At 43.4% G+C, this 12,908-nt stretch overlaps 1 protein-coding gene across 1 annotated transcript in view; it reads left to right on the top strand.

Annotated features, from left to right (window-relative positions):
* The window catches only part of LOC112113132 (epidermal growth factor receptor), a 216,991-nt gene that overhangs the window by 139,639 nt on the left and 64,444 nt on the right, over positions 1-12,908 (top strand). The window contains exons 2-4 of the mRNA XM_026654036.2: positions 9,677-9,828; positions 11,732-11,924; positions 12,632-12,766. Coding sequence (XP_026509821.1) covers positions 9,677-9,828; positions 11,732-11,924; positions 12,632-12,766 — 480 coding nt within the window. The remainder of the gene's footprint in view (positions 1-9,676; positions 9,829-11,731; positions 11,925-12,631; positions 12,767-12,908) is intronic.

Genomic DNA, 12,908 nt, shown 5'->3' with positions numbered 1-12,908 from the left:
GGGGCGCAGCACAGAGCCAGGACAGGCAGGGAGCCTGCCTTAGCCCCGCTGCACTGCTGACTGGGAGCTGCCCGAGGTAAGCCCACCCCCCATCCTCGAGCCCCAACCCCGTGCCCCAGACCTGAGTGTCCCCCAAACCCTGAGCTTCCTCCTGCACCCCAAACCTCTCATCCCCAGCCCCACTCCAGAGCCTGCACCCTAAGCCAGAGCCCTCACCCCCTGCAACCCAACCCCACCCCAGAGCCCACACCCCCAGCCCAGAGCCTGTACCACCTCCTGCATCCCAACCCCCTGCCTCAACCCGCAGTCCCCTCCCGCACTCTGAATCCCTGGGACCCCACCCACCCAGCCTGGAGTCCCCTCCTTCACCCCAAAACCCTCATCTCCAGCCCCACCCCAGAGCCCACACCCCCTCCTGCACCTTATCTCCCTGCCCAAGCCAGGAGCCTGCTCCCGCACCCTGAACCCCTCATTTCTGGCCCCACCCCAGAGCCCACACCCTCAGTTAGAGCCCCCATCCCCTCCTGCACCCCAGCCCCCTACCCCAGCCCAGTGAAAGTGAGTGAGGGTGTTGGACAGCGAACCACCGAGGGAAGGGGAATGTAGTGAGTGAGGGGAGGGGCTTCGGGGCAGGGGTGGGGCTAGGGTGATCGGTTTTGTGTGATTAGAAAGTTGGCAACCCTACTGAGGAGTTGAGAAAGCAGAAAGTGTGTTTTTGTGCTTGTGTGTCACGGTGTGGAGAGAGAGACACATGCACATAAATACAGTCACAGTATTATATACATGTCTGAGAGTGTGCACACACACTGAGCAGCATTTAATGAAAAACTATTTCTTTTCATTGAATTTTTTCCCCACCACCCCTTTTAAAGAAGTAGAATCAGTTACAGGCAACACAGATATTAGGACACAAAGTACTGTTATCTCTACTGTCCTTCACAGGCAGCTATGTCTGGAACAGTAGCCTTGGAAGATACTATTCTTCCATAGAATCCTGAACTCTATCAGAAGCAAAATTATCTCTCTCTCTCTCTCTCTCCCCCCCCCCGCCCCCCCAACCACCACCACCACCCTTGCAGAGAGAGAGAGAGGACAATTTGTAAATAGATTGGCAGGGGTAGATGGCAGAATACAGAAATGTGCTTCCGTTGTCCTCCAAGTTTTGAGTTACTTTCAATAAAGGCTGAAAATGCTGTAGGGAAAATAAATGAATTTATGAGGACTAGTAATGTAGGATTATAGGTAATACATGAAGTGAGGAAATTGACCCAAGTGTCTCTGAAATCACCTTGTTAGATTATTTATTTTGTCATGTTTCAAAGCTGGGGGGAAAGCTGCGCATCATGAGCTGCAAAATGTAGACTGAAACAGATGATGGAGATTGATGGTAATTTGGTTTCATGGCATTCCCAAGGCTCATTTGAGGTCTTAGGAAAACATGCACAACAGGATTTGTACTGCAGTAATTGGAGACTTTCTGAAAAATTTAAAAAATGTTTCCATTTGTATTAGGACTGGGGGACCAGTTTTTAACTCTGAGTTTTAATGCACATGGGGATATTACTCTTGAGTCAAATAGCAATTTACAGATGACAACCTCTTAATTGGGTGGCTGGATTCTGCCTTGCTGAAGCCCTCTGTATTTGGAGGCTTTAGAAAATGTCTTCATGAAATTATTTGGTCTCACTCCACTTCTTTGTGCATCACCACGGTTGTCAGTAATTGGCCCCCTTGCTGACAGTCTTACACAGGATTGAGACTAAGCTCTTTTCTTAAGGTCAAGGTTGTGACACGTTGGTGGGACAAGGAAGAGAAACCTGCATTTATTTCTGTGGGTAAACAGAGGAATTTAGTCTCCAGGGCTGTCAGCCCCATACCTGTCACAAGCACTAAAATTCAATTGATTTATATTTTAAATAAAATAGACACCTCTGGATGATGTCTTGTGACTGTTTCATCTTTGCTTACTTGGGGTGGTGTTAATTTCAGCCTATGCAGTACTAATTGGGCTCACTGTCCTTGGGTCTCCTGCATAAGGGTTAAATGTTATTCTGCACCTGGCATTTTGAAAAGCTGTTTCCCTGATCATTTCAACCTTATCTGTACATGTCTAGGCTGCTGCATACGAGAGCAGGAGTTGTTCAGTGTTTACATTGGCCTCCACTTACTAAATTTTATTGACAATTCATATTTTTTGTATACTTTATTTTAGAGTGTAATTATGTAATTGCCTAATAAGATACCCACAAAACCTTGGCACTTATAAAGTACAGAGTGTTCTGAGAAAAAAACATCATAAAGGAATATCATACTTTAATTTTATGTGGCATTGTTCATCCTTGAGTAGGTCTCAAGGCACCTTACAAAGACTGATCAACAGCCTCATTATCGCTGTTTTACAGATGAGGTGACTGGGGCTCAGCAAAGCTAAGTGACTTGCCCAGAATCACACAGCTAGTCTGTGGCAGTGTTAGGAACAGAACCCAGACTTCCTGACTTGCAGCCCTCTTCTCAATCCAGCAGATCACAGCTGAACACTTTTGTGTATCTAAAATATTCAGGCTGGCCATATTTGTGTTGTATTCACATTCAGAAAAAAAAGAAAAGTCTGTTTCTTTTAAAGATTAGCCCAGGCCTCAAAGTTCAGATCTGGATCTCAGCTTTCTTAATGTTTGGAGGAACACTGTGACTCAGAGGTTTGATATGGAAATATCTCTTTTTTTTTCTTTTTTTTTTTTTTTTTTTTTTTTGAGCCCTTTATAAATACAGAATGCTGCAACTGTTTAGGATAAGTGAAAGTTTACACATATGGGCTGTGTATTGAAGTGTATCTAGCACAGTATATAAGGTATCCCAAAAGAGATCAGTACTGTCACTGATGTTTTAAACATGTAAGCATCAGTGGTGTTACCGTAATTCTTTAAAAGGGTGTATGTGGGATCAAAATCTGTCCCTCTGAGTGCAAGAGAATGTGAATACATCCAGATTTCAAGAGGTTAATTCATTGTATATTTCTCTCTCACACATGCATCCTGCTGAAATCTCTGTTTAGAGACATGAATCCTGCATTGTCTGTGTATATGTCCTTCACAAATCCAGGTTTTTGTGGACGAGACAACATTATACTCCATTATAATCCAACAGATGTAGAGTATCAAGATGTATTGTTTAGTCTTCACAAATTTATTATAATAAAAACTTTTTTTTCTCTTCTCTGGCCAAAACGAATGTTTTAGAACAGAGTTAAAATGACAGCATCACATTCAGAAAATGATAGGGTTTGTCTTCTCAGAGTATAAAGCAAAGTATTGGAGATTAATGGCACTATTCATAAAAAGTTACTACGCCATTTCCCTCTCTTTCAAAACATTTTATTTGGGAAATTTTTCAAGTGCTTCTTTAAAAATTAGTAATTTAGTGGGTTTGGCAGGGAGGGTTGTTTTGGTTTTAATTATTCTTCTTACCTAATTTACCCAGCACAAAAATCATGAGCCAGATCCTCAGCTGGTGTAAATTGGCATAAAGAGGACTCAGTAGAACTAGATCTACTTACATCAACTGAGGATCTTGCCCTGTATCTTCTGTGCAAACAAAAGTCAAGGAAAAGTTGCTATAAGATGGCCCTAAACCTCTTACTATCACTAGGAACACTGGTGGCTGAGGCCTCCCAAAGAGTGTCAAACAGTTCCCTTCCTTACAGCAGGTGACTACATACCCTTGCTTGGGGGAAATCTTTATTGCAGTATTGTGTCATTCTGTGCTCCTCTGAGGCTGATGGTGTTCTTGTTTTGATCCATGGCTTATGACAATCTGTGTTGAAAGTTGTCAAATCTTTCCCTACCTCTAAAATGCTGGGAAGGAAGTGGGTGCTGGGATGCCTATCAGAATGCTATCCCTGGACCCTGTTTTGAAGCTCCATCATTTGTATCAGGCCTGTGCTCATACATGTCCATACCACCCAGGCACTGGTGCTGGAAGGGAAAAAGGAGCGCTCTCGCCCTCTTTTTCCATCCCCTGAGACTATTACAGGGATATCTGCTACTCTCCAGCCTCTGTGTTTTGGGTCTTCCCATTGACCAGCTCCAGCATCTGAGGTTCCCTGTAGCTTTCACAAGAGGCATTAGAAGAGGGAAATCAGAAGATTCTTGTCAGCATCCCCCCTTTCCACAGGAGCTTATACAGCACCAATGAAATCAACCAGGTTCTTGCTGATTTCTGCACCCACTCAGCAGCAGCAGATGCACAGAGCTGTTTTGCTGCAGAGTCAGGAAAACTGCACTTCATTGGTTCTCTTTTGGAAGGCTTCCGTTGCAACCATAAGAACTAGAAATGTACTTTTTTAAATTAAAGAGTAGATTCTGCAGAAATTGATGGGTTAGGTGTCCTTACTTGCCACAGGCAGGATTTTCAAGCCCTGACAATCATTTGTTGGCAGACACGCAGCAGATATCTTGGTAAAATGGTACAATGGGATTTGGAGCCAGTTTTGTCAGTTCTAATAGAGCTCCAAACTACCTTTAAGCTAGAAAAAGACATAAATTAACTTATTCAGAGATTGTTAATGTAAATCTCTGAAAGGTGAACTACTAACTCAGTAATACTTGTGATTTCAGTGGCTGATTTAAAATTCTTGAATACTTTGTTGGTCAGTGAACACAGGCAGGGTGCCATGAATGAGTGCTCCTCTAGGGGAGAGTCCTGCTTATTGTGTGTCAAGTTCTGAAGATCAGTGTAGGTTGATAGGCTACTTTGGCTCCAAGACTAACCTAAGCTTTGTTTGCTACTGATCATCTGTATTGGATCGGGTGCAAAGAGATCATTTTAAATGCACACCATTTTAGGGTCAGATCTTCCACCTACACCCATTTATGCCAGCTGAGAATCAGGTTCTTTAATATGAAGTTTTAAGAGATAACATTTCAGTTGGCCGAGGAAAACAAAAGGACAAAATTTTGCTTGTACATCTCCATAGCAAATCTCAACTCAATGACACATTCTGCAATGTATTTCAGTACTAAGTAGTGTTTCCATCTCTCTGTCTTTCTAATGTGACTGTCCTGTGGTGAGAGAGGCCCATCGTATGACTCCTGTGATAATTCACAGTTCTCATGCTTGAGTCAAAAGGACTCAAGGCAACTTCTTAAACATGTAAAAGTTGGGGATGCTGAAGTTTGAAATCAGAGTTGAAATATCTTGTCTGATTAAGGGATTTTTCAATCAACGAAACAATCTAGTTCTGAAGCAAATATGAAAGGGACGCGTATTACTCTTGATCCTCTCACACACTGTGTAGACATCAATGAGAATTGTGTGTGTGGTTCAAAGACCGTAAGTAACCTTAAACATATAGCTATCTAGCTATCTTCAAGACACCACTGACTTCCTGAGGAAACTACAATCCTTTGGTGATCTTCCAGAAAACACCGTCCTAGCCACTATGGATGTAGAAGCCCTCTACACCAATATTCCACACAAAGATGGACTACAAGCCATCAGGAATAGCATCCCCAATATCATCACGGCAAACCTGGTGGCTGAATTTTGTGACTTTGTCCTCACCCACAACTATTTCAGATTTGGGGACAATTTATACCTTCAAGTCAGCGGGACTGCTATGGGTACCTGCATGGCCCCTCAGTATGCCAACATTTTTATGGCTGACTTAGAACAACGCTTCCTCAGCTCTTGTCCCCTTACGCCCCTACTCTACTTGCGCCACATTGATGACATCTTCATCATCTGAACCCATGGGAAGGAGGCCCTTGAGGAATTCCACCAAGATTTCGAGGAATTCCACCCTACCACCAACCTCAGCCTGGACCAATCCACACAAGAGGTCCACTTCCTAGACACTACAGTGCTAATAAGCGATGGTCACATAAACACCACCCTATACCGGAAACCTACTGACTGCTATACTTACCTACATACCTCCAGCTTTCATCCAGACCACATCACACGATCCATTGTCTACAGCCAAGCTCTAAGATACAACCGCAGTTGCTTCGATTCCTCAGACAGAGACAAACACCTACAGAATCTCTATCAAGCATTCTTAAAACAGCAGTACCCACCTGGTGAAGTGAAGAAACAGATTGACAGAGCCAGAAGGGTACCGAGAGGTCACCTACTACAAGACAGGCCCAACAAAGAATGTAACAGAATGCCACTAGCCATCACCTACAGCCCCCAACTAAAACCTCTCTAGCGCATCATTAAGGATCTACAACCTATCCTGAAGGACGATCCCTCACTCTCACAGACTTTGGGAGACAGGCCAGTCCTCGCCTACAGACAGCCCCTCAACCTGAAGCAAATACTCACCAGCAACTACAAACCACACAACAAAAATACCAACCCAGGAACCAAACCCTGCTACAAACCCCAGTCCCAACTTTGTCCACATATCTATTCAAGGGACACCATCATAGGACCTAACCACATCAGTCACACCATCCGGGGCTCGTTCACCTGCACATCTACCAATGTGATATATGCCATCATGTGCCAGCAATGCCCCTCTGCCACGTACATTGGCCAAACCGGACACTTTCTACGCAAAAGAATAAATGGACACAAATCTGACATCAGGAATCATAACATTCAAAAACCAGTAGGAGAACACTTCAGTCTCTCTGGTCACTCAATAACAGACCTAAAAGTGGCAATTCTTCAACAAAAAAACTTCAAAAACAGACTCCAACGAGAAACTGCAGAACTGGAATTAATTTGCAAACTGGATACCATCAGATTAGGCCCGAATAAAGACTTGGAGTGGTTGGGTCATTACAAAACCTAAACTTAATTTCCCCAATACTAATTTCTCCCTACTGTTACTCACGCCTTCTTGTCAACTGTCTATAATGGGCCACTCTCTTACCACTTCAAAAGTTATTTTTCCTCCCTTGGTATCCTGCTGTTAATTGAATTGTCTCGTCAGACTGACCTCACACTTGGTAAAGCAACCCCCATCTTTTCATGTATTTATAACTGCTCCTGTATTTTTCACTTCATGCATCTGATGAAGTGGGTTCTAGCCCATGAAAGCTTATGCCCAAATAAATTTGTTAGTCTCTAAGGTGCCACAAGGACTTCTCTTTGTTTTTGCTGATACAGACTAACACAGCTACCACTCTGAAACAGTTCAGTGACATGAGGTTTACATTATGTAATTATAGTGGACCCTATTAAAAAGTTTGCTATCAGTTGCCACACAACAATATCACATACCACCATATTATCCTATACTTATCGCTGTGATACATGAGCCAATCACCTATTTTAAATATAGGCAAAGTAGTGTGGTATCTGATATCATTTTGTGCTGGCTGTGGGTAAAGGATAACTCCTTAATGGTGATCACTGTACTGAAAAATAAAAATGTGTTCATTTTTAGCTCTGCTTTATTAGGCTATTCTTTCTATTACAAAAACATCCATTGTGGAGTGAATCTTGTACAGGTGTCGTTTCTGCATCCCTGGCTCTAACATCCTGGTTGTTTCCTTAGCTTGTATTGATTCTTCCCTAAGCACAAAAAAAACTCATCCCCCCCCTCACCCCCCCGCCCCTGGAGCGCCACTTTACCGCGTTATATCCGAATTCGTGTTATATCAGCTCGCGTTATATCGGGCTAGAGGTGTACATGAAGTCGCTCCTGCTTTGCACCAGTATGGGTGAGCTCAGAATTGGCCCTGGATGTGCATTTGTAAGGTGGCTGGCACCGAAGTGTTCACAGTGTTTGAATGTGTATTGTTTCATGCGCCGTTCTACTTCTCTCACTTTTGTTGGTGTGGTACGGAGATATGTTTTAATTTTAGCTATGGAAAAATAACCTGGGGAATGATGGGATGAATGGGGCGTGGGGGTAGGGAGTGGTCAGAGAGGGTTCTGTTATGTAATACTGAATTGAACAGTTAGATGACAAAGCATTTCACACAAAAGCACTTGAAGTGCCATTCTTTTGTTATGGTTAAATGCACTGGTGCAAATTTTTGACAGTTCCACTAGTTTTGCTAAAAAGGGGATAATAGAATGCCAAGCAAGTACTAATTTTTCCTTTGCCCCATCCTAAACATACATAACCTCAGCAGCGCTCTGTGTGGAGCCACTTGGCTCCCCACTGAAAATGCAGACTTAGGCATCATTAAGTACTTTTGTGCTCCAAGGCAAAAGTATGTCAGTACAACTCTCTCATCAATCAGGCATCCAAATGTTTATCATGGGCTAGAGCTGTGTGAACCCTGCAGGACTCAGTTTGTTTGGGATTCCCAAGCTGAATCCTGCAGCTTTGATTGGCAGGGGCAGGCAGCAAAACAACCCCTGTCGGCTTGCGTGGAGAATTGGGGTTCAATAAACTCAATATGTTCCATTGCCCTCACTGTGTACCCTCGTATCTCTCACCTCTGGCTTTTTGAGCGTGTGTCAGGTGGTCACTGGCTTGGCCTAAAGCAGCCCAGAAAGGAGCTTCAGGCCATTCAGAATATGTCATTTCCCCAATCCACAAAGACTCTTCTGAGGGACAGGACCTTCTTTGACCCCCATGTTGTGGCATGGAGTCATAAGCCTGCAGCTTCTACTACTTTTGAGCTGGAACTGAAGGAAGCCCTATATTTCTTTTAATGGTCTTACAGGGCACAGTTGTTTGGAAATGCCTAGGGCTCCCTGTCTAATGCACAAGGCATTATGGGGTTTCTGTCAGCCTCAGCTGAGCAGAATGTGAGGCTGGCAGCAGCAAGCCTGAACAGCTAATAGTCAGCACTCCCTTCTGTTCAGTGGAAGGAAGAACTTGATGGCTCTAAATTCCTGACTTCATGTGTTCTAATGTGAAGAGTGACCGTAGGCATATCATTTTGGGGTTCCATGTCTCAGTAAATTTAATACAAATGTGTTTAATACACAAGTAAAAACTAATTTTTTTTTTCTAACTTCCAGTCATAAAGCTGGGATCTGAAAGTAATGCTGGGTCTTTATCTTGCATCATCATCAGTATATTGCCTCTTTATCATCAGTAATACATTGCCTAGGCTAAATTATGCCCTTAATTACGTTTGTGAAGCATTATTAGATTGCCTTGTGAGGTTGCACAGGTATAAACAAGGGCCTAATTTGAACTGCAGTATTTTTTTTTCTGAAGATGATGCATTAGAAGGACACAGTCTGATAAGTTTGTAGCATTGGGAGTTTAGAGGAAAAGACAACCCACCTACCCTCCCACAACAGCAATTGGAGCAAATTTCAATGCCATAAAAATCCACACCATCCTTTTTAGTCCCTTTTTGGAGCGGGGTTCCATTTTAATAGAGGTTGATGACATTAAATCCATGGCCATTCACCATGGATTTTAATTTTGTTTCAGGTACAAAACTCCTGGGGCTGCTTAGATCGGGGGGGTCCCAAAATCAGAAGCTGCCCACTGGGCTCTCTCCATGACAAAAAGTAGATGATGGAGGGATATTCATTTTGATCTATCTCTAATCTTGAGGAATGTTGCACATTCCTAACTAATTACAGTTATTAGATAGCAGGAAACGCAATAGAGAGGTGGTATAGTTTTTCATGACAATCTGCGCTTACACTTCATTTATACTGATTTAATGCTTGTAAAGGTGGCTGGACAGTAACTGCCCATTCTGTATGTGTCCATCCTTGTTTCATGCTGCTTTCTTTCTCCCCACAGTTTGCCAAGGAACAAATAACAAGCTGACCCAGCTGGGGAACATGGAGGACCATTTCACCAGCCTGCAAAGGATGTATAACAATTGTGAGGTGGTGCTTGGCAATCTGGAGATCACATATGTGACACATGATCATGATCTTTCATTCCTGAAGGTTAGTGTAGCTAATCACATTGCTCTGATCCAGCACACAATGTGCATTGGTGAGATGTGCACAACCTCAAGAGAGGTTAACTCCTAACCGAGATATTTTTCTAGTCTGATGAGTTACCTGTTTAAGGAATTGAATTGTTTTTGAAGGTGAAGGGTCAGATATATATAAAATGTGGTGACAAATGTAAAACCTGTTCAAACACATAGTTACTGATTGTCAATTAGAGACATCACAGAATGGAATTCTAAAATACCGGTCTACCCTAGGATACACTGTACTTGTATCAATGATTTCACAGCACCTAGCAAGCAGTTTTTCTCATGCTCATCACCCACTGCTCAAAAGTAATTATTTTAAATGGGAAAAGTATTGCACTCCTGTTCCCCTTCCCCCCCATGCTCCCAAGGAAAATGAAAAAGCTCTGCACTGTGCCCTAAAGATAACCAAATTTGAGGGTTGTCAGACCAGTGAAGCAAACTGCAGTGTTGATGGCTCCTCACTGAAAATGACCTATCATTAGCTGGAGCATTCTACTGCCTTGGTGATACCTGGTAAAAGATGTAATCTCCCTAATAACTAGAAACCAAGACATGTAACATCACCATCCATCATTACTTGTGCAATATGTTCCTGCACCAAGTAAGCCAGCTGCGTTCTGTCCAGACAATAATTTTGAGTGACCTTCAAGGATAATCCTAGACAATAATGCATGAACTACTTTCCATTACTACATTTGTCTCGTGCTCATGTCCATGCACAAGTGAATGAACTATTGTTCGGAGGGAATGGAAAAGAAAGGGACATAAATATTTTACTGGATGTATTGAAAAAAGTGCTTTCTGGCATGGCGCAACCAGATAGCACAGGAAGGTTGTGGAACAGCTGGGAGTAGAACCAGGGCCGGCTCCAGGGTTTTTGCTGCCCCAAGCAGCAAAAAGAAAAAAAGAAAAGAAAAAAAAGCCGTGATCGCAATCGCGATCTCTACTGCCGCCGCGTCAGTCTTCGGCAGCAATTCGGCGGCTGGTCCTTCACTCCTAGAGGGAGTGAGGGACCCACTGCCGTATTGCCGCCGAAGAGCCGGACATGCCACCCCTCTCCGTTGGCCGCCCCAAGCACCTGCTTGCTGGGCTGGTGCCTGGAGCCGGCCCTGAGTAGAACTCAGCTCTCCTGACTGCCAGTTTGATACCTTACACACTAGATCAATGGTTCTCAAACTGTGGGTTGGGACCCCAAAGTGGGTCATGACCCCATTTTAATGGGGTTGCCAGGGCTGGTGTTAGACTTGCTGGGGCTGAAGCCTGAGCCCCACTGCTCAGGGCCAAAGCCTGAGCCCCACCACCCGGGGCTCAGGCTTCGGCTTCAGCCCTGGGCTGCGGGGCTCAGGTTACAGGCTCCCTGCCTGGGGATGAAGCCCTTGGGCTTTGCTTTGGGGCCCCCCTTCCCAGGATGATGGGGCTCGGGCTTTGGCCCCTCTGCCGGGAGCAGCGGGGCTCGGATGGGCTCAGGCTTCAGTCCACTCTCCTGGGGTCATGTAGTAATTTTTGTTGTCAGAAGGGGGTCGCGGTGCAATGAAGTTTGAGAAGCCCTGCACTAGATCATCCTTCCTCAGATTTGTGCTTTTGAAATAATGTGTTTTCAATATTCAGTTTATTTCGTGCTTGGTTATCAGGTTACAATATTTTTGAATGCAGAGAGATTATGGGAGTAATTATATCAAATGTAGCTCACCTGTGTGTAAAAAATAAAGAGCTGTGGGTTACCAGAGATGCATGGGTGGGTCACTGATCTGAGTTCTGAGGTGATAATCTCTTCAAATGAATCTTGTTTTCCTCTCAGCAAACAGCTTAGAGAAACAGCTTGACACAATGACACTTAATATTTTGTTCCTTCTGATTTTCCTCAGACCATACAGGAGGTTGCAGGCTACGTGTTAATAGCACTCAACAATGTGGATAGCATTCCACTGGACAATCTCCAGATCATCCGAGGAAACGTGCTTTTTGAGAACTTTTACGCACTGGCAATTTTATCCAATTATCACACAAATATAAATAAAATCAGTGGACTCAAGGAGCTGCCAATGAAACGGTTATCAGGTGAAGTGGTGGGGCAGACAATGTGGTTGTGAACTGTTACTTTATTTGAAGGAAACTCCCAGATCTTTATGAAAAGCTTCATTTAAGAAGCATTGACCTTTAGAGTCCTGTTCCAAATGAGACACTCTGAAGGAAGTTAAATGTAGTTTATTCAAATACCTGCCCACTTTATAACTACCCAGGTTACTGATAGTGATGGAAAGTTCCTTGTTTTACAATGCATAGGCCTAGGACCTCCGGGGGTTAATCCACTTAGGCCCTATAGAATTGCAGAGTAATGAATGTTGGCCCAAAACAGAGATGTTTTTTGTGCCAATTTGAGATGCCTTAGAGGGGGCTTGATTTTCAGAAAGTGTTGAGAACCTCAAAGTGCTTCAATCTGAACACCCAGAAATGGAGACACCGAGAATCACAACTCACTCTTGAAAATTTCAGCCACTTGGTTTTGACACCCAGTTTTGCATTTTGTGCACATCCATAATTTCTATTGGCTTCACTTGGGGGGAAGAGGGTTGGATGTGCAAAGGCTGCAGTACTGGACCCTTATTCGACAGTTAGTTATGCCTTCTTTCAAGTGTAATAAGATATTGTAGAATGTCCTTTTCCATTAACATGGCATCTGATGAGTGTGTTTATCTCCTTTTCATGAAGGAAGAAAGAGAGCGATCATGCAATTGCTTCATTTTTGTCCTGTTTTTCTTTTGCAGAAATTCTTAATGGAGGAGTTAAAATCAGCAACAATCCACAACTGTGCAACATGCACACAGTTCTGTGGGACGACATTATTGATTTGAACAAAAACGTTGTAATGCTGTTGGAAGATCAAAATAATCTGTCTAATTGTAAGTATACATTTAACAAAACTGTAGTCACTCTATTACAGACAGCAGCACCATCAACCTACTTATTGCATTATAGAGCCCCATTTCTGCAAACACTTTTATGTAAATGCATTGACTTCAAATCCTACTCACATAGAAATTA

The sequence above is a fragment of the Terrapene carolina genome, unplaced genomic scaffold (genome assembly GCF_002925995.2).
Source record: "Terrapene carolina triunguis isolate 2854851 unplaced genomic scaffold, T_m_triunguis-2.0 Scaffold179, whole genome shotgun sequence".
Taxonomy (NCBI): Eukaryota; Metazoa; Chordata; order Testudines; family Emydidae; genus Terrapene; species Terrapene triunguis.
Note: the sequence above shows the minus strand (reverse complement) of the source record. Positions and strands in the feature narration are given on the sequence as shown.